The sequence below is a fragment of the Cryptomeria japonica genome, chromosome 2, assembly GCF_030272615.1.
Source record: "Cryptomeria japonica chromosome 2, Sugi_1.0, whole genome shotgun sequence".
NCBI lineage: Eukaryota > Viridiplantae > Streptophyta > Pinopsida > Cupressales > Cupressaceae > Cryptomeria > Cryptomeria japonica.
The window spans coordinates 352,872,866-352,899,831 of record NC_081406.1 but is presented as its reverse complement, the minus strand read 5'-3'; the positions used below and the strand labels follow the sequence as shown (position 1 = coordinate 352,899,831).

Below are 26,966 nucleotides of genomic sequence, written 5' to 3'. Positions count from 1 at the left end.
GATGGTGATGTTGTTGGATGCTTTGATTCCTTTCCTTTGTATCTCTCAATGTGAGGGAGAGGTCACACCTCTTCATCATGCATTCCCTTTGGCAAGAGACACACCCTTTCACCATTAGCACCTTTTGAAAGAGTGTAACTCTTCATTATTTCAGCCCTTTGAAAGGGACACAACCTTTCACAATCAGATCTGCACTTCTTATTTAATTCAGATCTGCACTTCTGATTTTCCAATTCCCCCCCCCTCTCAAATAAGGTTCTCTTCTCCCTTTTATATCTTATTGTGGAGGGAGTCACAACTCTTCCTTCCATGTCTTTTGACCATTCATTAACTTAATAAATTTTTAATTAATTATATTATTTTATATTTTAATCTAATTTTTAATATTTAAATTTTATTATTATTATTTATTATTAAATTCTATTTCAAAGTGGGGACATTACATACACGTTGAAATACTGGCAATCATGAAACACTCCAACTCAGTGGACTGCCAAATGGTATCTCAGTTCTCCCTTAGCAAAATGAATAATATCAATTATTTTCAAACCATCCTCACAAAGCTAGGAAAACGTTTGCCATCGAGACTTGATGAGGGACCCTGTTGATGTGTTTTTTATGCACATGCAAACACAGAATAAAATACCAAGGTATCTTATCCTCTTTTGAATAAAGTCTCTCAAATGCTATGCTTCGGGATCAAATGAGACAACTTCAAGGTTCCTAATGTTGGGTCACAACTTGTGGATAAGCATAGTTGGTTGTTGTGATTGCTGTTTCTTCAAGGGGCCTTACGTATCTCTTAGGAGATGAATGCTTAACTTTCAAGGAATGGATTCCAAATGATATACAATGAGGCTCACTTACTACTACTACCAGATGCTTATCAAAAAATTGAAAAAGATGAGGGTTGAGGGATACTAAACTATGCCTAGGAATGCAAGAATGAAAGACGATTTCTAGTGAAACTCTACTAGTCTTAGTTTTGCCATACAAGAACAACTCTACTAAGGCTAATGCAATCTCCTAAGGAGATCAAACAAATTTCCAATTACTACCAAGCAAAGACACCATTAATTGAATGCATATCAATGATTGAATAACAATTGAACTTAAGTACATTTAGGAATTCCAGTTGACTACACAAGGCAAATTTGCAATCAACAAATTGCTAGTGGTATGGATTAGGAGTTTCACCATGAATCATACACAATATTCTATCATTATCATTCAATTATAACACTTAAACAAAATTTTAAAGCTTAGATTGAGAAGATGAATAACCATGCAAATGCTCCGAAGATTAAATAGAAATTACCACACTTCAATGTCTTTATTAATCCAGCAGCAAAGTAGCAACAATTGTTCAAGTCTTTCTCATACATTACAAAATGAAAGATGGTAGCTTATATAGAGCTCCAAAATGAAATAGAGGGCCAAGTTTGCCTTGAAATGAATGGCTAAGATCAAAACCCTAATTAGGGTTAACTATAGCCAACTAACTAATTTCATAATCAACCAATAGAAATCAAGCATGTTTCTGGCACGAAATTTGAGGAAATTTCCTCCAATAAGAAAATAAACATCACATGAGGATCATAACAAACTTTCTTCTAGAAGTTCATTTCCTTGATCTTTCTCTTTGATGGCAAATGCAATGAATCTGGACACTACTGCGTTGAGCTCCTCCATGGACAGGCTAGGCAAATTATCTACATTCACTTCCAATGTGTTAGTATAATTGGCAAAGACTTTTTGCCATTCCATTTCTTGTTTTTGGAACATCCCCATGAAGACCATGAATGAACATATTTCATTCAAAACCATATCTGAGAAGCCTATGTTTGGAAAGAAGATGGACTTTATTTTGTTGTACAATTCATTGACATTGAAACCATCTTCATCAAGCATATCCTGGACAAACACTTCCTTGATTGAGGTGATAAATCGTTCTTGAATACCTTTAAGTGTTTCCTCCATCTTGATACAATCATCTCTTGTTTTATCAAGAGTTTCCTTCCTTGTCATCAGAATACAATACCACCTGTTGAAATCATAGGCTGCTTTAGTTTCCATCACTCCACCATCAATTAGTACCTGCTTGGGAATTTATTTCAATGTTTGTAAACGTGGGATGGTCTTATCTAAGAGAAATTGAAACTCTTCCCATATCTCCATGATGTTCTGGATCCTGCACAAGAATGTGGTGACTCTGTCGTATGATTGCATGAATTCATGAGTGAAGGTACTAGCTTGTTGAAAAGCATTTTCAATCCATGTTTTAGTGACTTGGGCTATCATCTTTGTCTCTTCCACTCCTTCAACTGCTTCTTTAGAGAGTATCTGTGGTGGACATGGAGTGTCTTCTTCTTGTCGGGATGACATATGGTGAATGTAGTTTATCAATTGCTTGTTTTCCTCACCTCAATCTCTAGTTGCTCTTCCATGTTAGAGGCGGATCCTCTAAATTCTTAAACTACTTGAGTGCGAGTGATAGGACCAATGCCTATCTCTCTTATGTCATAATCTTCCACTGTAATTTGATCCCTTGGCTTATCAAATTTAGGAATAGCCACTTGTACCTTTCGAGGACCAGATGCATCATTCACATTCTTGGAATACTTCTTAGGCTTCTTTTTGTTTTTCTGCTCTACTCTTGCAAGCAAAGTGTCTAAATCTCTCACCTCATCAACTATTTTCACTGTTTTCCTTTTCATCCTCTTTCAACCACTCAAGTGCTTGATCATCCACTTCTAATTCAGATTGTTGTTGATTACCTTCAGGAGCTATGAATGCCTCTTCATAATGTTCTTGGTTTTGATCATCAACATTCATGCATTGTGTTTCTCCCATTGGATTGGTTTGTTAATCATAAATAGGTTCTGAAAAGTTAATTGCTCCAATAATCGATGTGTTCTTTATTCAATCAAAGAGCCTTTTAAATAGGCGATTACAAGCAGTGATGTTTCTAAAAAGAAACAACTGCTTCTAAAAATAGAAGCCAAAAATAAAAAACTAAATAAAGCAAAAATTACACTAATGACCATTAAAATACTAATTAAATAATAATTAAATATTCTAATACCCTCCCTTAATGGTCATTCTATCTACTAACTACCCTACATAAGACATTGCAGGTCCTTTGATCACAAACGAAAAGAACACTCTGCTGCGGCGGAGACCCTCCTTGGATCTTCAAAGTGTTAATGACCAAGAATACCAGACACCATCCAACCTAATGTTGGGTAACCAAACTGAAACGTGAAACCACGATTTTGAGGAAAATCGGCAAACCCTCCAAAACTGAAGATACAAATCATCATTTTTGTGGAAAAAAATGGTAAAAACCCTAAAACGTCGCGTGGTAAAACCCCAAACATCACGTGGTAAAACACTAGTCATCATGCAACAAGTCACCAGACATCACATGGCATAACATTAGATATCACATGGCAAGACAACAGACATCACGTGGTAAAACAACAAACCTCATGCGACGAAATAGCAGACATCACGTGGTAAAACAACACTCCCTGATTTTTGAGGAAAAAATCAAGCAAAACCCTCCCATGATTTTTGTGGAGAAAAATTAGAAAACCCATCCAATGACAAAATCAAAAAGCATAGAAGGCTGACTCCTCTTTAGAACGCTCTGCAACATGAGCCTGCACTTGCTCCTGAGACCCTCCCTGGTTGGACTTCTGATCAGCCAACCTCTTTCTGCAGAACTTCTGGATATGCCCAGGTCCACCACAATAGTGACATGTGAATCTCTGCGTGAACCCCTCCTCAAAGTTGCGCTGCCCTTTTTGCTGAGTGTACTCGCCTTTGCCCTTGTCCTTGGCAGTAAACGCTTGTTTTGCACTGACACTGTTACTACCAAACTACTGCTTCCATCTATCTTGTTGTAGAAGCTTGGTGCAAAGATTAGGAAACTTTAGATCAACACTAGTAGAAGAGATATTAAGCGTGTCAATGAAATGCTCGTAAGAGTGGGGAAGACTTTTTAGCGTGATCACTACCATATCCTCTTCCACCATGGTTCGACCAATAGCTTCCAACTGGTCACGGATCTCCTTGATCTTCATAAGATGTGCCTGGATAGATGTCTTTTCATCCATCATGATAGAAAACAACATATTCTTTAGAAAGAAAGCTCAGCCCTTGTGGGACATTTCATGAAGATCCTTCAAGAGATCCCAGATCTCTTTAGCTGTTTTACTTGAAGGCACCTAAGTGAGTTGATCATCTATGACGGATAACTTGATAAGCATGACAGCCTCTCGATTTTTCCCATCATGTTTGTCTTGGTCTTCACTTGCTGCTATAGGACGAGGAGCCTTGCCCAAAACAATCTGATCAAGGCAACGATGCTAAAAATTTGAGAGCATTCTCTGCTTCAAGGTATTATAGTTTTGGCTGTTGAACTTCTAACTGCTCTCCAACATGATATTGGTCAAAGATGCCATTCTGGAAACTGACACGGAATTCGAGCCACAAATCCCAATGCAAATGTCAAAATTTGCTGAAGACCCATAATTTTTTTTTTGCAAACTCTAGACCGCAGAAAAATAATCAGCAAATGAGACTGGCACAGTTCCCGAGGTTCAAAATTGTTGACACAAAACTCAAAGCGTGAAATCCGAAAGACCCAAAATTTTTTTATGAATGCCCAGAAAATTATGTTGAGAACCCAAAACAATCTGCAGAACAAAAAAAAGCTGATTTTTTTTTCTGATAAAAATCTGCAAAAAAAAAAAAAGGTTCGGATTTGCTGTAAATCGCGACCCAAAAAAAAATGTAAAACAACAAAATTGCATTCGGAAAAGAATCGGGATTTTTTAGAAAAATGCATCACCCAAAATCCGAAATACAGAAAAAATCGCCGCCGAAAATGAAGCCCAAGCTTGAAAATTGCGAATAAATCGTAAAGATGACGGCACGGAATCGCAGATCATGCCCAAAAAATCGCGACCAAAAGAAACGCGAAAATCATCAGAAAAAAATGCGGAAAGACACAAAATCCCGCTGCCACCACAAACACAGATCTGAAAAATAAATTGCTGTTGTCTGTGTAAAATCGCGTGGAAAATAAACGCGGAAAAACGCGTCAGGGGAGAGCCACAAAAAAAACGCGATAAATTCGTGGAGAAAGAACAAACTGTCAGGAAAAAGTCGCGCCCAGACCTGCCAAAACCCTAGCATGAAAACAGCAAGAAAAAATCCGCGCCCAGATCTGCAAAAAAAATAAAACTGCTGATCGTGCCCTAGAATCCCTGCAAAAATTTCAGAAAAGACCTGCAATTTAAAAAAAAAAAAATCTCTAAAAAACAAAATTTGCCCAGAAAAAGAGACTTTGAAAAAATCTCAAAAAAAAAAACTTTCATTCAAAATTTTTTCATAAAAAGAACTCATAAAAAATTTCTGGAAATTAAATCTAGGTAGGGGCACAAATTTTTTTTATGGCTCGTCACCCGCTTTGATACCATGAAAAATTAATTGCTCCAATAATCGATGTGTTCTTTATTCAATTGAAGAGCCGTTTAAATAGGTGATTACAAGCGGTGATGTTTTTAAAAAGAAACAACTGCTTCTAAAAATAGAAGCCAAAAATAGAAAACTAAATAAAGCAAAAATTACACTAATGACCACTAAAATACTAATTAAATAATAATTAAATATTCTAATAGGTTCTTCATCATGAGGTGGTGAATTAACTTCTTCATTGTCTCGCTGATTGGTATCACTGGATTCATTGACACTTCTATCTTGTATGTTCTAAATGACTTTCTCATCTTCTTGTGAGATGTTCTTCCCTTTTGAGGCTGCATTCATGTCCACAAAAATGTTTACCTCTCTGTCAAAAGGAGTACTAGTAGTAGATGGAGTACTTGTTGTCCTTTGTTTCTTTCGCTGAGTTGAATCATCATCTATTCCTTTTCTCTTCCTTGCTTGGGCTTGTGAACTTTCAGGAATGTCTTGTTGACTACTCTCCCCTTGTGTGTTTACTTCATTTCTTGTACTTTCATCTTTGGACTCTTCTGAATTCTCATACTGATAGGATTATAACTCCTCATTATCCATTCGATCATATGTTGGAGTGATGCATTTTTCTCTTAGCTTGTCTGCCTAGTATAGTATCCATTTCTTAGTGTTGTCTAACACTAATTGATTTATTATTTCTGGTTCGGTAACTTCAAGAGCATACCAATCTATTGCAGAGAGGGGCTTATCTTTTTCTTTCTTATAGTGTGGCAACACCATATCTTCATCTCCTTCAATTTGATTTGGGACTCATAACACCTTTGTGAGCTTGATCAACTTGAGAGATAGTCTTAAATATGCTTTCTCTCTTATCTCAAAATCATTAGCTGCATCTGCCCAATGGTCTTCAATATGCATGAAATGATGAAATACCTCCTTGTTTATTGTCCCAATGTTGTGGTAGGGATCAAAGTCGCTTCTTGATGTGTGAGTCTTGAGGTTGTAGTGCTGTAGCTCTTCCTTTGATCCTTGTGCTGCTGAAATAGTTGGGCATGTTTCAAGAGACTTACCTATTTTGATTGGGAAGGTAGTCTTAGCTTTCTTCTTTCTTCTCTCAAGTGCATCATATTCTAACAACTGCCTAGATACTTCCAATAGTACCATTTTGTTTGTAGGATATCTAGGAAGACGGTAAGCATAGGAAGAGCATCCTTGTATTCTCAAGTAGGTGAATTTTGGAAACTGAATGTACCAAAAACCATATTTTTTCACCAACTTCTTAGATTCTTCAGATAGCCTAATATGGGTGCTTCCTTGCAATGTTCTTACAATGTGCATGGTGAAGGCATCATTCACCCTCCTATAGTGAGCAACACTATTTTTCAAATGCAATTGTGGATATGCATCATATGACAACATTTGACCCTCAGCTGGTCCTACTAGTGCTCTACAATTCAATCCCTTGTATTTACCATATCTAGCTAGGATGTACATCAAGTATGAGCTCATGTAAAATGTTTTAGTTCGTTCCACATTCATCAATTGCTCATGTAAATTATCACTTACAAGTTTTGCTCAGCTGATGATATTTGCTCCTTTGGTTACTTCCTTAATGTAGTACCACATCCATGGTTCATATTATGAAGCTTAAGGTGATTCCGTGACTCTGTTCAGCATCATGATCAATTCTGCTAATCCTCCCTTAAAATCTGATTTGAGGAGTGTTTTCTTCGGTACTCTCTTATGACTTGTTCTAGGCTTTAGGATCCATTTCCTATTAAGGATGTCATCACAAGCTTCTGGTTTACTTTGGTACAAAGCTAAGGCATCGTCTTTGCTTTTGTAGATCATCTTGTCATATGTAGGAACATTGAACAATTCAGCTACTAATAGTTCTGTGATATAGGCTATCTTTCTTCCATCTGGTGCTACAATATGCCTCTGCTCCAGGCGGTAATGTTTAGCACATTCGAGAACCAGCTCGCTACATTGGAAAGCAAGCTATATGAGATATGCTGTTCCTTGTGAGCTTCTTTGCCATCTTGGAGGTATTGTACTTGCCTCTTCCAAACACTCGATCTCGGAAGTCATCCATATCTGTGTCCAAAGTTGGTGTTGCTAATCTTCCGCCATTTGGATGTGAGCTTTGTATCAAAGAGCATGTCTTTGAATTCGTTCTTCATTAGTGCTTGCCTTCGATTTCCTCGTGTCTTCTTGTCAGACATTAGCCTACAAACAAAATGATTTTGTCACAAAGTAGAAGTGGATTTTGAAGTTTTAAAGAATGAGATATGATAGATAAGAATGCTAGTAACATTCAACTTGATCACGAACTTATCATACCTCAGCTAAGGCAAACAAAATTCTTTCTTTAAGAAAATTGAAAGCTACAGCTCAAAAATCAGACCTGGAAATGAGAAAATAAACTCAGATTTTCAAACCTTTATGGCAAATTGTCAAAACCTTAGGGTTTGTAAAAGTAATTTGTATTGAAGTGTGGTCTTACAAATAACAATTCGCCAAATGTCAAGACCTGCTTAGGTTTTATTTCACTTCTCTATACTGCTGCAGGTCTGATGATATATAGAATTTCGCTGAATGTTGCTCAGGCTGCTTTCAATTTAGACTGAAAATACTTCTAAATCGAATTCAAAATCTCTCTTAAAAATCGCCTTCTTTGAAGTGGGGTTGATCAATGAAATGATCAATAAATTTGCTGCTAAAATTGCTGGTCTGAAAATTTCCAGATTGAATTTTAAAATTCCTTACCTCCAAATCGCTTTTTTCAAAGGCTTATTTTGATCAATGAAATGATCGAAATGCTGTGTCTTAAATCGTTGATCTTCTTAGCCCAATTGGTGACTTGGAGATGAAGATCACTTTCCAAAATTATTGCGTTAAAACTGCTGATGTCCTGGAGTGCAGATCGAATTTGGTTTGATTGATGTTTTAGATGTGTGATAAAATGAATTCCAAATGCCATCTCTTATAGGCGCTAGAGATCAAAAGTTGCCACCTTTCATTTCATATCTTTGTTAAGCCGACTTTGTATTTCTAAAAAAAGAATGTTTTAATTCATTTAAAATTGGTGAGCGCATATCCTTGAAGGCCGATCTCTTTCCTTTGCATATCATTTTTCGGCTTTCTAGCTCTCATTTGTACCTCTTCGTTTGCACCCAATGACATTGGCGACTTTTCATCTTTCATTTGTACCTCTTCATGTTAGCGGCTTTTGTATCTTTATTTGCACCTTGTTCATTTCGCACTTTGTTTGCACCACTAAACTTAGTCAAATTTCAACTAGAGTTGGGCGGCATTCTTTGCTTCGTTTGCACCTTGTTCATTTGACATTTTGTTTGCATCTCCTTAACTTAGTCGAATTTCCACAAGAGTTGGGCGACATTCTTTGCTTCGTTTGCACCTTGTTCGTTTGACATTTTGTTTGCACCTCCTTAACTTATGCAAATTTCCACTAGAGTTGGGCAGCATTCTTTGCTTTGTTTGCACCTTGTTCATTTGATATTTTGTTTGCACCGCTTTTGTCTTGCCTAAGTCAAGCTTGATAGGGCGGGATTTTTACCTTCATTTGCACCTCCTAATTTGAGCGGCATTTTAAAGTTCATTTGCACCTTGATCGAAACTCCTTTTTTAAATCGGCTTTAGATCCTTCATTTGCACCTTGTAGCTTAGGTGGTATTTTGTCCTTCGTTTGCACCTAGACATCATGGCAGGACTTTAAGGTTCATTTGCACCTAGGCAACTTGATAAAAATCTCCTTCCCAAATCGGTGATTTGGAGTTCCATTTGTACTTAGGTGCCTTATATTTCATTTGCACCATTTCTACTTCGAACCTTGTTTGAACCTCCTTTCTTCATTGGTTTCTGTTGTGTGTTGCACACGCTCCCTATCGCCGACAGGGTCCCCCTTCCTGTTTTGAGCTTTTTGTCGTTGTCCTGCTAGGTTCCGAGCAGAGTTTCTCGCGTCTCTTCGAGCGAGTTCGCGACCGATCCGTAAACTAATTAACGTTGAAGTAATGAGCTGATGAATCCTCCTGACTAGTCTAACTCTCGGGCGTGAACGCCAAGAGTTTTGTTCGAAGTTTTGAGAATCGCCTTAGGTAGGCGTAAGGTAGCAGGAATTGACGGAGCCCGCCAAGCAAGAGCAATGCGCCTAAAGGTCGCACAAAGACCAAAGTCGCCATTTGTCGCACAACAGCTATGAAGCAGATTGCATAAGGTTTGTCACCCCGATGTTTATAAGATTTGAACGAGAGATGATTTTCGCCTGCTGATGAACGATCGAATTGCCTAGCCGAGTGCCTTAGAATTCTGAGGCCTCCTAAATCCAAATTTGTGGAATCTGGCAAAAGGCTAGTAGGAGGTCTGACGTTTCGTGCTAGTTTTCAAAATTGCCTAGGGGAGGGAATTTCGGACCCAGAGGCCAAAAAGGGTTAAAATTTCACTAAGTTAAAATTGCCAAAATCGCCTAGGGGGCCTAATTTCGGACCCTGGGGCGAGAATTTCGAAATCTGATGCTTTCCAGGTGGTCCGAAAATGATGCAAAGTGCTTTTAAGCGTTGCAAAAGGTAGCTCTAGGTCTGAAAATCATTTAAAAACGCTCAAATTCGGACCTTTGGGCGGAAACTGGAGTCTGTAAGAAGCACGTTTAGGTCCGAAATTTGCCTTGAGTGTCCATTTTCGGACCCTGGGGGTGAATGGGATAGTGTATCGAATTTGCAAGATCGTCCCCTAGGTCCGAGGTTTCTTTTAGAGCTCGCTAAACATGTCAAAGTCCGAAAACCCTTAAAGCGATATCATTTTCGGACCTTGGAGTGAATTTTAAAAAACAGAGATAAAATGCGAAATGTTTCCAAGGACTCTTTAAAGCCCCAAAAATCACTTAAGTTCCTATCTTCGGACCTTAGCGCGAAAATGAAAGAAAGGTGAAATCGTAACATCTCCAAAAGTACTCAGACTTCCGAAATTTGCCTTCGACTTATATTTTCGAACGACTTATATTTTCGGACCCAGGGAATGAGCATGGAGAGAGTAAAAGCGTTTAATTTTTTTTGCAAGGGACGCACTTGGTCCAAAAAATGCGAAAGTGCCCCCAAGTCCGAAAACCCTTAAAGCGATATCATTTTCGGACCTTGGAGTGAGTTTTAAAAATAGAGAAAATGTGCGAAATATTCAAAAGGGACGCGCTTGGTCTGAAATTCACCAAAGCGCCCTCCCAGCTCCGAAAACTCTAAACACTCAAATTCGGATCCTAGAAAGCAAATGAAGAAAACGTGAAATATTTGTGAGAAGCACGTTTGGTCTGAAAATCACGAGAACGCCTCCAGCTCCGAAGTTTTATTTACGAATAGAGGCGTCGTGATTCTCAAAATCGTGCAAATGCTTCCAGGTCCGAAAAGCGTTTGAAATCACAAAGTCATCAGTTTCGGACCTGGGTGCAAGAATTAGGAAGGAGTGTTATAAGTTGCGAGAAGGGCGTAAAAGTCCGAAAACTTCAGTTCGCTAGAAAGCCCCAAATTCGGACCTTTGCTCCGAAATTCCAAAGAGCCTCGACTTTGCAAAACGCGTTCCTTAGCTCCGAAATTGCGACGAATACAAAGGTCGAGTGCTTCGAAGTTTATTTGCAAAATACACTTCGAACGCCCAAAGCAACGTAGTGCTTGGAATCCGAAGTTCTCCATTCGAGCCCTGAAGTCATCGCGAAATACACTCCAAGGCGCCAGAAGCTGCAGAAGGTTAAAATTGCAAAGTATACCTCAGGCCCAATAGCTCCGAAGTGTTAGAAGCGCGTTGAATCCCGAAGTTTATCTGTAAATCGCGAAAGGGAGTTCAAGGGCATTAAAAGTTCCGAAATTTGCAAGATCGTCTTTTAAGTCCGAGGTTTTACCTGCAAACAGTGTCGGTGCTCTGAAAACTGCCAAACGCCCAAAGCCCCAGCAGGTGGAGATCGCAAAGTTTCCAAGTTTGCAAAAGAGGAAGTGAAAGGTCCGAAATTCACCAAAAGAGGGTCAGACCTTCGAAATTCGCCAGAGGTGTGCAAATCGCGAAGTAGAAGACGCGAAATTTGCAAGACTTGCAAGGAGGAAAACTTAGTTCAAAATTTGAAAATCCTCCGAGGTCCGAAAACAAGAAGGATCGTCCGTTCATTTCACGCGACGAGGTTGGGTAATCTCTCGCCATCCGCTCCCGTCAGGTAAGTACGCTTTGTTGTGTATGATCATTTAAAAAATGCTTAAATCGAATGGGCGAATGTGTAAAATTTGATCGCATTGCTTGAATTCTTGAAATTTGCATCTCTTTTGCTCATAAACATGGTTCAAAAAGCTTGAAATTTAGAAATCCACTCTTAAGGCTTCGCTAGAAATTGCATCTCTTTTCAAACTTAGGAAAATTTTCATGCTGTCTCTGTTGAAAGTAAATCCAAAATCCAGAAGTGATAAGTATAAATGAGTAGTCGAAAATCTTCATGAATATGCTGTGGTTAAAATTGATCAAGCTGTTAGCTAGAAATATTGCTCCATGTCCAAACTAAACTTTAAATTAATCTCGGCATGCTGGAGCATTTTTTTTGTTGTTATCTAACCCGCATTACCTTTCTTGTATCATCTCGTAATCCGCGTTCGGCTGTGCAGGATAAATGCCTAAATCAGCAGTAGAATCATCAAAGACTCCCGTAGCAGCCGAAACCTCACGAGCCTCCAAATCAGATATCCCGCGTAAGGTTGAAAAGATGAAGTATTAGTATCAGAGGGGAGGATTGTGGGAGTCAAAAGTTCAGAGCATCTGGGACAACATTGGTGATACTGACCTTGGCCATATCGATATTCAGGACTTCAGGAATCGGGTCTTCTCACCCAACGCATATGGCAGGCCTAGGCAGATGGTGGAAAGTGGCATCGCCCAAGTGGCAGGTTTCCCTCCAGCGATACAGAACTATGAATTAGTAGTGGAGGCTGCTCGGCATTATGAACCAAAGTCCAGACTAGTGCTTCTGGAGAATATGACTATCGCCGACTTCTCCCCTGAGGCTATTGGTGATGCATTTGACATCCCCTTTCCAAATAATCCCACAGCTACGACCATAGACGAAGCACAAGGGGCATATGATATGAATCTGGCTCGATGCAAAGCATTGATCAACGAAGAATGGTTCAAAGAGAAAAGGCCTTCAAGCACCAGGATTGTAAAAAAGACCCCCAAGAGTGATTTTCATAATGAACATGGGGATATGGTCACCTTACTCAGCCGAGTCATGGGACTTCCTAAGTCCAGCTACTTTGAAGAATGGATGTTCTATTTTATAGAGCAGGTCTTCACCGGAAAGTCTAAGTTTGATTGGGCCCAGATCATAAGCGATAACATCCACACTCAGCTGATTGAGCTCGAAACGAAGAAGTACTTCACCATGACCTCTTATTTGGTCTGTATGTTCGCCAAGAACCAACCACTGCCAGGATTGATAATGAAAGGTGAAATCGAGAATGGGCCCGGTCAGGTGAAAGTCTATGATTGTTACCCACAGCTGCACTACCAGGATATAGCTCAGAGGGAAAAGAACAGCCCGACTTACGCGGTTGGTCAGTATGAACGCGTCAATGACGCCTTCACAATGCGCCTGGTTAGGCTAATGCAGGGAGGGTTACACATAAGGCTCTTGGAGCAAGCTACTACTTTAGTGCAGAGGTATGGAGCCTGGTTCATTCAGTTCCCAAGGTTTTCCTACATCCGAATAGCTGGCTTCGATGGTGCCCCCCTCCGACTTCCACGGTATCCAACCGACAAAGTAATCCTTATGGAGGTGGCAAGGCAGTCACGCCCCGCCGGCATCTTACTTCGAGAAAGCAAGCAGGCTGGATTCGCGTTCCCTATGATCATAGGCAGCCATGATGTCCATTTGAAGACCCCTACCCTAGCAGAGGAGTCCCTTGCAGAGTTCGTCTCTTATGGCCTACAGGATCATTTCCCAAGAAAACACTTCGATCATGATAATCTGGCAAGAAGGGCCTATGGTCGAAGATACAGAGCAAAGGAGTCAGTTGAAGACTATTGGAAGAATTGCTTTGATGACTACGAGGTCAGGCGACGGGAATATTCTAGGTTGAGTGTGCAGCAGATGCGACTCTTTGAATACCGTCGGGTCCTAGATCAGCTCACAGACTCAGGAAATTGCCTCCAGGTCCGAGAATTTGAAGCAGTAAGACATCTCTTGCTAGGTGTTGATTGGTCCTAGGACCCAATCACAAATTTCGAAGCAGTTATGGTAGCCGCAGCAAGGTACACAGATCAGTGGTTACATCAGCAGATCGAGAGGCTAGTCCATGAGGGAGTCCAGTTCACTTACCATTTGATGGGCAGTCTCGATTCTTAGTCTTCAGAAGACGAAGGAACATCTAGTGCACCCTGAGAAAGAATTGAGAAACTAGAGAAAAGAAAGAAGGCTAAGGCTTGCAGAGGAACTCGAACGTCCAAAAGAACAAGAAGGGAGAAGATTCCTATAAAGAGGCCAGAGGTCACTTCATCTTCAAAAGATCCCAGTTATTCCGACGATGTTATAGAATTAGATTGCGTACCTGCTCCGCCCTCCCAGAGTGACATCGATGCATTTGAGGCCAATGATCCTCCTGCACCTGATGTGACAGACACTGAGCTAAGAGCCCTCGAGTTGACTGAACTAGGTAACCAAATAGAAGAAGGAGAAATCCCATCCACCCAGGGGGTCAAAGTGCATGAACCTACCCAACAGAGCCGTCACGAGTTGCTACTCCTCAATACAGCCAAAGACGACTCCATCGTCGAGGGAGAACAAAGGATAGACGAAACTCATGAGCCCGAGAGAACTAAAGAGCAACCTTCGCATGAGGATGTCGGGCAATTGTTCAGCGAAATAGGGGAGAATTCAGCTGCAAGCAAAGAGCTTCACACCTCTTTCACTCCTCCGGTGGCAGGGCAGCTGCGAATCTGTGGTCAGTCGGTTGAGAATGTTAGAGAACAGAATGCCGACTTGACCCTATCATCAACCCGGACAGTGCCTCAAGAGTGGCTGATTGCCAGAGCTCAGCGCAGGGCCGCCACCAAAGCACCCATCGATCTAGAGGATATCTTCTCACGTATGGATCAAGCAAAAGCCAAAGGGAAGAAGAAACCAAGGGCATATTCTAGAGTAACCAAGGACGAGCAAAGGAACCGCACTCTTCATATTGCCACCCCGCCCGTAGACAAGCCATCAGATTAGATAACACTGGCAGATTATAGCATCACAACTGTCCCCATCGGACGAGCTACCAAAGAGCAAGAAAAAGAAGAATTTAAGGATTCAGTGCAGAACATACTCAGGCAGCTTGAAGAGATCACAGCGGAAAAGGATATGTATCGGGCCCGTGCTGAGCAAGCCGAGGGATACATCAATCAGCTCCTAAGGCCATTGCACAATCCCTCCGAATCCCATATTCCCCCGACGGCATTGGCACAAAGGACCACGACTGAATTTGAAGGAATTCAGGATACCGCAAAGGCCGTCAAGGAGTGGATGCAAGACATCAAGAAAAGGGGAGAACAGATCCTTAAGGAGGTGAAAGAAATGGCCCTTCATCGAGAGCTCACTCTAGTCAAGCTGTTGGAGGTAAAGAAGGAATCCCTTCACATGCACGAAGTGGCAGCCTCTACCCTTCCCCTCATGAGAGCTCTTTTTTGGACACGTGCAAATTCCCACATTGTCTGCCATCCTAGATCCTCATAGCATCAGTGTTCTCAAAGAGTGGTACTGGACCATCACCATGAAGAACGATGCCAAGGAAATTATTGACAAAGAAAGTGACGCATGTGAGGTAATTCTGGGGAACATGCAAGAACTAGGTAAGACCATCCTCCGATCAATGGTTTCAGGATGGATAAATGACCTGTCCGACAGTGTAATCTAGCCGGACTGGGAAGAAAGGTTGGGGACAGATAAGGTTTCCTATTCCGCTAGGGACTTGAGTTTTGCTGGTCACTTCCATTCGGACATATTATGCTTCGAGCGTAATCGCTCCAGCTGGAAGGACGATTTAAAGCACGTGGACCAGTATCTAGAGGGCATGCAGTACAAAATTCGCCACCCTTCCATGCCTCCATTTAGTCTGCTCTTCCAGTTGTGTATCAAATTCCAGGAATATGTTCGCGAGGAACGAGCAACAGGTCGTGATTTATGGTAGGAATACCTGCATGGCGAGGATTAGTTTCTGGAGAAAGAGTGTGAGACCGAAATAGAGAAAGTAATTTCTCAAAAGTGCTTTTTTCCCTCCAAATCTTAAAAATACACTTTTGCCCAAAAAGGTGACAGTTGACTTTTGGTCAACAAATGTAAAACTTTTTTATGCACCTTTTTGGATTGTTCCAAATTGTTGTAATTATCCCTTTTTGGGTAGTTCTTGCCCATTTTGGGGTAGTTGTTGATATTTGCCTCCCATTTATGGGTATGGGCAGCAATGCTTTATGGATGAATCTGGGCCACTTGTTTAGATTAAATCTAGGCCATTCATCCTTTTTGAAGCCTATTTAAGGGACAAATTTTCCCTCTTTTTGAAAGAAGTTCTTGGATTGTTGCGAAAGCTCTGAAGAAATTTGCAGGAATTAATGCAATGAATTAAGACTATTTTCAAGTTTCCTTGTGAGTGCATGGTCTCCTTCTTCACTTAATTTAGAAAGCTGACAGTTATGTCTATTTATTTTACATAGCAGTTTTTTAATCAAGCATCTGATAGAATCTTTACAGTCCATACCATTAGAGAACAGCTGATTGCTTTTCTTTCCGCATGGTTAATCTGGACCCTTTCATGCTCAGTTCGGTTATCAAATACATCCTATGAATGTAGAAGTTCTAATATCGTACTTAATAATATGAAAATCTAGTTTCTCCTTTGAAGATTGCACTGGATTTATGCAAACATTGTGTCTAAATAGCTGATGATGTTTAATCTAGTTTCCTGGAGGTGTCTGTCTGCTTGACTGAATTTGCTGCCTTAGTTAGAATTTACAGTTCATGTCTCTCTCTCCCTCTCTATCCTCCCTTCTTTTTCCCCTTTTTATTCAGAAAATCTGTAGTCCTACCAAAACAGCATCAAATTAACCAATATCATCCGATGGAAAGATCGTAAAAGTTCCAGGGAACTTATCCATAAAATTGCCAGTTAAACGTAAGTCCCCCTTGTGTTTCCAGCAAAAACACATCAAGCCACTGAGAAATCCCGTAGTCAAGACTTGACAAAAGAAACCTTGAGGTTATCCCCTTTGATCAAAGCGTAGAAAATAGCATTAGGGATTCCCTTATTTCAAGAGAGATAGGATACTCAGTGAGTTTATTCTATTCTGCGTTGGCCGTATGGAGTTTGCAACGATGCGATTTTAGACACGTCAACAGTTTCAAACTTGAGTGAGGCGGCATTTTGACATCCATTTGTACCAAATTCATTTTACATTTCATTCGCACCTCTTTCAAATTGAAACTTCCAACTTCAAGGGCAAAAATTTCACCTTCATTTGCACCAGGTTGATTTCTTGTTTCATTCGTACCTTAATACAATCTGGATTTTAAAGCTATCATTTGTGCAAACTTGAAAGTGTTAAAGAAACATTCATCAAGATCAATTTTAGCAAAATTTTCATCTCAAAACCCAATTCGGCCTATACTATGAGATTACATCATCTATCGTCCCTGAAAGCAATCATGATGACTCTATTTCTTACTCTGACTTAGACCATTTCAACTTTGGCTTTCTACATTTTCGCAACCCTAAAAGACCCCTTGAATTGTCATCAAGATTCAAAACATCACAAGGCAAGGGAAACCTTCAATTTGGAGTCTGACTAAGACTACTGGATATTCAATCAATCAGTTAAAGCTGCTGGAAGCGAAAAAGTGGGGTCCCCATCTTTGATGGGGTGATGTGTGAAATGGTCACAACAGACCCCAAAAGCAAAAACTTGATGAATGGTGTCACATGGAAGGACAATCCAGCAGTGGATTAGAAACCTTTGATACTGGATTTATAAGATGAGCAATGTATGTTCTCAGTTCTCTATTTTCTTCCTTCAAACTGGTTTTCACTTTAACATCATTTTCTAACATTTCTCTGGCATTTTCTATGGCAAGGTGCGACAAATCATTTTTTCTTTGCTGTCTTACTAGTCCTAGGTCGGCCTCTTAAAAATGAAAATCAGCAATCCGTGCATATTGAATATTTTTATTTGTGAGAGGAATGGCAGTTTCAGCAATAATGTACCCTTCTTCATTCTTTTCCAAACTTGTTTGTCATTTGATTTTCTTTGTGCTTTAATCTATGATTAGGTTGGATATTGCACTTAATTTAAGTGGTTGTGCAACCACCACTGTTCTCTTTTTGTTCAAATTTTCATAGATCCATTCTGTATTACATGTACTTGGTCCTAGAATCTCTACCTTCATGACTGGGATTTCTTTGCTAGGATGAACAACCGGAGTAGGAGAATTGGGGACTTCAGGAACCATCTTTGCTGAATAGGAATTGGAGCTAGAAGCATAACTGCTGCTGCTTCAGTAATAGAACTATTTATATGAATGAGTGAAGGAGATGTCACCTTCTTCTTAGCAACTAGTTTCAACTTTTCAAGTCTTGAATTTTGCTTGGCTTCTCTTAAAGCTTTCATCTTTTTCTTCTGATCTTCCTAACAACTGGATCTCTTGTAACAAGAGCTGCCTCTATACTCCTACTTGGTTGTTTTGAGTCTCTTGACATTTTTCTTTGTGGCACTATCTTGGCTTGTTCTGTTAATGCATGATAGCTTCGGTAAGATAAATGATTGAATGAGAGATAAATAAGTCTCTCATTCAATCATTTATCCTATCGATAAACTATTAGGGAAACTTCAAGCTATTTCATTTGATGATAATTCTTCATTTGTATATGTCCAATCTACTTAGTCGATCAATGTTCAAACTATCGATAATCATATCATAGCATAGTATTCTGATTAATATCGGTTTGCATTATAAATGTGATCACCGATTATTATCGGGTTAACCATGTATCCCGATTTATATCAGTTGAATCCTCAACAGTAAACAAATGATGATTATCGGATTGTTATCGGGTGGCAAAGCATACACCGCTTGATATCTAACTATTAGTTAAGTGATTGGTATCGGTTAACAAGTCACTTAGACACCTATTGACATCGGTTAACATGTCACGTAAATACCGATTGACATCGGTTATCATGCCACGTAAATACCGATTGGCATTGGATACTAAGTTACGTAAACCCTGATTAGTATCGGACTGTTGATTAGAATAAACACCGATTGGTAATCAAAGGGTGCGATCAAGTAATGTCTTGATCGGTCATGTCCATAAGACATGACCGGTCAAGGCATTGCTTGATCCTCCCCTCTTGCATATATATACCAATCGATATTTGTGAAAAGGACATTGAAATCCATAAATGCTCCTCTCACCTGCCACACAAAAGAAGATAATCAGATTTATAAGATAAATAGATAATACATAGATAGAGAGAATATAAATTAGAATACATCTTGCATATTGAATTGAAAATTGAACATCATTTACATGGTATCAGAGCCAGGTTAAATCGAACCTGAGGCTGTTCAATTTTGCGGAAAATTCAAAACAAGCATATATTCAACATCACAATTCTTTCAATGGCTAGCGCTATCAGATTTGAAGATAGACTCAGAGGAGGTGATGACTTCTCAGCATGGAAGTTTAGAATTCAAATGATTCTAAAAGAAAATAAAGTCGAATCATTTGTAAAAACTGAAACTACAGAACTTGACATTGAACTTGACAAAACAACTTGGAGAGAGGGAAATGAAAAGGCCATCAAAATCATAGTTGATGGGGTGAGAAATAATATTATGCCCATCATAAGGAAACATGAGACAGCCTACAACATGTTCAAAGCACTTGAAGATGCATTTGAGATATCTAATGCCAGTAGAACCTTGGCTTTAAAAAGAGAAATAAATCACATATTCATGATAAAAGGAGAATCAGTCAATGCCTACTTCATGTGAATATCTGCCTTAAGGGATGAACTGGTAACCCTTGGATATGAGATCCAAAGCAAAGAATTAACACTCATTGCTCTAGATGGGTTGCGTAGCATATGGGAAACATTCATCCAAGGCATCAGTGCAAGGGATCAATTTCCAAAATTCGATAGGCTAAAGGCTGACTGTCTCCAAGAGGAATCAAAGCAAAATAAGAAAGGGATCAAGCAAAAGAATATAGATGAAGATCTCCAAGTTCTAAATACGAACTCAAACAAGAAAAGCAAATAGAAACAATTCAGAAAGAGAAAGGGTCGTCACGGCAAGAACACCTTTAAGAAGGACCTTTCTCAGATTCAATGTTACAGATGTGACAAATTTGGGCACTATGTTGCCAAATGTTCAGAAAGAGCTAAGCAACAAGCCACATTTGCCAAAACAGGAAAATCTAAAAGGGAAGAGGACCCCGAGAAGTATGTACTCTATTCAGCACTCACAAACGAAGCATCAAACAAAGTTCACTCCTGGGTGATCGACAGTGGCTCATCCAGACATATTACAGGATTCAGAGAAGTGCTAGACTCCATGAAAGAGGAGAATGATGAGGAAGTAACTATCGAAGATGACTCTACACATCCAGTCAAAGGAGTTGGAACCTGCACCATCAAACTAAAGTCAGGTGTATCATTACAACTTAAAGGAGTACTATATGTTCCAGGCATCAAGAGAAATCTAGTCTCAATATCAGCACTGGAGGATAATGGATACAGAGTGACCTTCATGGACAACAGAGTATTGGCTTGGCCAAATAATTCATCCATCAAGAAAGCTAAAATGATTGGTCTAAGACAAGGCTACTTGTATGAGCTATGCACAGAGCCCAACTTAGTCCTAATCCATGAAACTACAAATGCTAATGAAGTCTGGCATAGAAGACTAGGCCACCTAAATTTTAGAGCTTTATCATTAATGGGAGACCTTGTCACAGGTCTACCTAACTTAAAGCAATATCATTCAGGGGCATGCAAAGGATGCGCCCTAGGTAAAAATACTAAGGGTTCTTTTCAAAATAGTACTAGGAAAACAAGTAAAATTTTAGAGTTAGTTCATTCTGATGTATGTGGACCCATGTCCATACCTTCTTTGGGGGGATTTTTGTATTATGTAATATTTGTTGATGACTACTCTAGGAAAACTTGGATCTACTTTCTGAAATGTAAAGAATCAGGAGAGATCCTTAATAGGTTTAAAGAATTCAAATCATTAACAAAGAACTACTCAGGAAATAAAGTTAAAACCCTAATAACTGATAATGGGGGGGAATACACATCAGAATTATTTAAAGAGTTTTGTAAAAATTCAGGGATTAAGAGGGAGTTAACTATACCTTATAACCCTCAACAAAATGGGGTAGCTGAGAGGAAAAATAGGACAATCGTTGAAGCTGCCAAAGCTACGATTCTTGATTAGAATCTAAATGTCAATCTTCGGGCAAAAGCAACTAGCACTGCTGTATATATTCAAAACAGATGTCCTCACTCCCATCTTGAAGATAAGACCCCTAAGAAAGTCTTTACTAAATCAAAACCAGATATTAACCACCCTAGGATATTTGGATGCCCTGTCTATATTCATGTACCTAAGGAGAAAAGATTAAAATTAGAGCCTTCTGGAAAAAGGGGAATCCTTGTAGGATATAGTGAAACCTCCAAAGCCTACAGGATCTATATACCTGGTCAGAAGAATATTGAACTAAGTAGGGATGTGATCTTTGAAGAAGACTTAGCTTTCAAAAGAGCCCAAAGCTCTCTAGACCTTGAAGTCAATATCCCTACCCCTAGCATAGATAAAGATCCTACTTTTGAGCTTCAGAGGGAGAATCCTGAGGAAACTATAAGTGAAACTCAAAGTCCACCTAGAGAAAACCTCAAGAAAAAACCACTATGGGCCACCAAGACTGTAGCAGAAGCTCAGAAGTTTGTTGCTCCCCTAGAGACCTTCAGGGAAAGCAAAAGGCCAAATAAATTCACTAGCAATGTTGCCCTTATGAATGATCTCTCTAAAGCCGAACCAAACAATGTATCAGATGCACTTGAACATCAAGTATGGAAGGATGCCATGTCTAAAAAGTATCAGTCCATTATGAAAAATGATGTTTGGGAGATTGTTCCTAGGCCAATTAAGAAATCTGTTGTTTCATCTAAATGGCTTTTCAAGATCAAACATGCTGCAGACGACAGTATCGAAAAACACAAGGCCAGATTTGTAGCTAGAGGGTTCTTACAAAGGGAAGGAATAGATTATGAAGAAACTTTTGCACCTGTTGCCAGGTATACATCGGTAAGAGCTGTATTAGCCATTGCAGCAACAAAGGAGTGGAAGGTACACCAGATGGATGTTAAGACAACATTTCGAAATGGTGAGATCTCAGAAGAAGTCTACCTAGAGCAACCTGAAGGGTTTGAAATTCATGATGCAGAGTCTCATGTGTGTAGACTCAAGAAAGCTCTCTATGGGCTTAAACAGGCTCCCAGGGCCTGGTATGAAAGAATTGACACCTATCTCTTAGGACTAGGTTTTTCTAAGAATGATGCAGATCCTAATCTCTACTACAAAAGAAATAAAGGTGATATGCTAATATTGATTTTATATGTTGATGACTTATTAATCACAGGAAATGATCACCTTATAGATCAATGCAAGAAAGATCCATCCAAAGAATTTGATATGAAGGACTTGGGACTCCTTCATTACTTCCTAGGATTGGAAGTATGGCAGAATTCTGACAACATTATACTAAACCAAGGAAAGTATACCTTGGATATTTTGAAAAGATTCGGAATGCTAAACTGTAGGCCCATGACCTTTCCTATGGAAACCAATTTACATAAACTTAAGGAAGCAGCAGTAGAGTCACAATCCACTGACCCTACTCAATATAGACAGATGATTGGGTCCCTGATGTACCTGGTAAATACAAGGCCAGATATCTGTTATGCAGTTAATGCTTTTAGTCAGTTTATGTTTGAATCTAAGGAGATACACCTGGTTGTAGTAAAACACATCATGAGCTACCTACAAGGTACCCTAAACCTTGGTCTCAAATATGAGAAAGTTGATATAGACCTACATGGATTTACAGATTCAGATTGGGCTGGAAGTGTGACTGACAGAAAAAGCACTTCAGGGTGTTGCTTCATTCTAGGTTCAGCTATGATATCTTGGATCAATAGGAAGCAATCCTTTGTAGCCCAAAGCTCCACTGAGGCAGAATACATTGCAGCTTCTATGGCTGCTCGAGAAGCAGTATGGCTTAGGAAGTTGCTTGTGGGGTTGTTTGGAGAACTTATGAAACCCACTGTTATACATTGTGACAATCAAAGCTGCATAAAACTTTCAGTAAATCCAGTGTTCCATGACGGATCCAAGCATATTGAGATTCCATACCACTTTGTGCGAGATATGGTAGACAAGAATGTGATCCAATTAGAATATGTTTGTACAGGAGATCAAACGGCAAATATTCTGACCAAACCTCTTTCCAGAGTGAAGGTTGATCACTTCAGAAAAAGGTTTAGGTATGATAGAAAGGTAATTTGCTTTGTAATTTGTATTTACATATCAATAAGATGTTTAATGTGTAAACTTCTTTGTCATGATAGGACATTTTGGATTTTATCCCCTAGGTTCATATCTAAGAGGTGACGATCTCTCAAGATAATGAACACTTGTATGTAGACATTATAAGGTGACGATCTTATGATGTCCAAATCAGTTATCATGTTGGATCTCTGGTGTGTCATGGATGTGCCATGATTGTGTTGTGGTAAAACATTTGTATAAGATGTTAGTGCACATACTACAACTTGGATAAGATGAGAATTTAATCTTTTCTCATATGATTATCCTTAAGTATTGCGTGTTTAGGCAATACTGATATCACATGCTTAGGTGATATCCTGTCATCACAAGATTGACGCGGTGAACATTTGTATCACGTGTTTAGGTGATACTTCATATCATGTGATTAGGTGATATGATTTCCTAGAAAGTTAGATTGTGTAAAGAATACTAACCATCATTTGAATTGTGATGCTTGATATATTGTTATCATTTATCTTACCTAGCTAAGAGGGAGTGTTAATGCATGATAGCTTCGGTAAGATAAATGATTGAATGAGAGATAAATGAAGTCTCTCATTCAATCATTTATCCTATCGATAAACTATCAGGAAAACTTCAAGCTATTTCATTTGATGATAATTCTTCATTTGTATATGTCCAATCTACTTAGTCGATCAATGTTCAAACTATCGATAATCATATCATAGCATAGTATACCGATTAATATCGGTTTGCATTATAAATGTGATCACCGATTATTAACGGGTTAACCATGTATCCCGATTTATATCGGTTGAATCCTCAACAGTAAACAAATGATGATTATCGGATTGTTATCGGGTGGGAAAGCATACACCGCTTGATATCTAACTATTAGTTAAGTGATTGGTATCAGTTAACAAGTCACTTAGGCACCGATTGACATCGGTTAACATGTCACGTAAATACCGATTGACATTGGTTATCATGCCAAGTAAATACCGATTGACATCGGTTATCATGCCACGTAAATAATGTAGACCCTGATTAGTATCGGGTTGGTGATTAGAATAAACACCGATTGGTAATCAAAGGGTGCGATCAAGTAATGTCTTGATGGTATTGCTTGATCCTCCCCTCTTGCATATATATACCAATCGATATTTGTGAGAAGGAGATTGAAATCCATAAATGCTCCTCTCACCTGCCACACAAAAGAAGATAATCAGATTTATAAGATATATAGATAATACATAGATAGAGAGAATATAAATTAGAATACATCTTGCATATTGAATTGAAAATTGAACATCATTTACATGTTCTGCTAGCTTCCTTTGAAGGAATCCTGTAGATTTGTCCATCACTACCCTATTCATCAATTGTGCATGCTACCATCGCTGACTAACCAATTAACTGAAACTCTGATTGAAAAATCAAGTGTAATTGTCCTATTGTCCACAAATCATGCAAAGCGTTTGTACTGAGTGCCAAATAAAATACTTTGAGGTAAAAGTGTGGCCTCTACATGTACCAACTGACAAACTTTTTATGGTCCTGATGATACATTTTCTTCATTGCCTTATTGGAAAAATTCAGCATAGTTTAGAATATCAATGCATTAACTTTCAGAAAATATCTCTCAGCAAATAAATTATACTCCTTTCTGATGAACTTCTACAGCAACAATTTGTAGGCCTCATTGATGGACACTGTAGATTTATGTTGGATCCACAACTCTTGTAATTTATTAAACTTTTAAGAAATAAACAAGTAGTTGAGAAGAAAATAATACTAGAATTCATAACTAGTTCAGATATTGGTCATTTGCAAATACATTTTCTCTGCAATAATGGTTGCCCGATTATACATTTGTGTCTAGCTTATTAAAAACAATAGCACTATGTATAAGAATAATGAACTAATGCTCCATTCGTTAACCCAAACATCAATTATAGCATGCTTATATTGCCAAACATATTCCTGTTGATAGTAACTGCCTTGTATGACAGTATATTCTGTTATGTATGCCTGCTATTCAAGCACCGCATACAATTTATTTCATAACAATCATTGCTATCATGAAACTGGTTGAAAGCTCTCTGAACATCCATATACATGCCAAAAGCCAGCTTGGCTTGGTAATATTGGATTTATGAAAGGCAAAAGCTGGACATGAAGAATCCCAAACATAGCTTATTTCAGGCACGTCTTCAGGATTTTTTAAGTTAGGCATAAAATGTTGTGTCGAAAAGCCAAATTCAATCTTTTTGCTACTAAGACAATATTTACACACTTTTTAATCAAAAGAGTGGATTTTATTAGATTCATTCTTTTCTGCACGAGGAGATGTAGAATGGTTTACTAGATTAAGGACAGTATGATAAATAGGAGCAGGCAGATGCTGACAATTGTAACACAAAACCATGGAATTACAGAATATTCTATAAAGCTTGTAAATTCTAGATAATATAATCCATTTTACATCTTGCAACCTGGTAGGCGCGTCATAGAACTTAAAGAAAGCAGATCTTAGTTGTCTGTATGATAATTATAAGACCTTACTAAGCATCTGTGCTATCATTGAGTTCTTCTCATCTACATTAATTTTTAGTAGTAGCAGGTAAGATATAGTCAGTTGTCCTTTAACATTTGTATCTTTTGTTTGGATACCAAGGGATATCTAGTGGACCACACTCTTAATTGCTAGAACCTAGATATGTATGTGAAGCCAAGTTAAGCAGAAATACAGAAATAAGAGTTAATGCTTATAGAATGATGCTGTAACGCCTCTTTCTAGAAATTCCTTATTTTTGCTTTAAATAAATATCCCACACTCATATTAGGGCTAATAATTAATTATAAATATTATTTTATCCTTATACTATAATTTTGATATATATTTCCCATTTAAAATTTGTAATATTTCTTTGAAAATATAAAACTTATTTTTGAATATCTGCTGCAATCCTTCTTACAGTTTGCAGCTTCTTTTGTATAAATGTCTTGAAATTTCTGCTAAAGTTTGGTGGTATCATTGGTGGTGTATTTGAAGCTGCTAATTATATCAAGTTATCAGTGATATTCATATGAATAATATTAACTTATTAATATAAACATCACTAGGAGACACATATTCTTAGAATCTGAGTCTTATGTGTTTGAATCTTTTTTTGAAAATCTACTTGAATGCTCCCATTAGAGTTTTCTTAGCATTGACATTTTTCCAACATAACATTTTGTCTGGCACAAGATGAATAAATGCAGCAGGCAGTAAAACCTTTGTAGTTATTGAAACTGGAAGTATGCTCTTCAACACCTTTTGAATTGGTCTAATTGCAAATTAAGTTTTACATTTGAGCTATTTCCTATAGCTCAGATATTGTTTCATCAAGTTTAATATCTGCTATCGGAAATCACATTATCATCATAATCCAAGTAAGTATGGCAAAGCCAAGTGCAATGATTGGTGATCGCTGTTGTCTATACAGGTGGGAGATGTGCGGTCAAGTTAAAGTAGTAACAAGAGTTGATAGTGAGGAGGAATTACTCCTTCTGCAGGTAATATTTCTGAATTTGAAGATAAAACGGCTGTTCTTCTTTCAGGCTTGCTAATTTTCTACCATTTCCATTGTGATTTTTCTCCCTTTTTAGTTAAGCAAAAATATTTAAGTCAATTCTTATACTTATTGTCTGTGAAAAATTGAATTTGCTGTTGTATGATGTATCTGATATCTGACATACAGCAAGAGTTGGAAGATGTCCTGAAGTCCAATTCTTGTTCACTTTTTTTAAGCTATGCCACACGGTTCTCCAAATTTCTTTGTAAAAATTT

At 38.6% G+C, this 26,966-nt stretch overlaps 1 protein-coding gene across 1 annotated transcript in view; it reads left to right on the top strand.

Annotated features, from left to right (window-relative positions):
* Positions 1 to 26,966, top strand: part of LOC131065247 (uncharacterized) — a 163,359-nt gene that overhangs the window by 74,976 nt on the left and 61,417 nt on the right. The window contains exon 4 of the mRNA XM_057999715.2: positions 26,623 to 26,692. Coding sequence (XP_057855698.1) covers positions 26,623 to 26,692 — 70 coding nt within the window. The remainder of the gene's footprint in view (positions 1 to 26,622; positions 26,693 to 26,966) is intronic.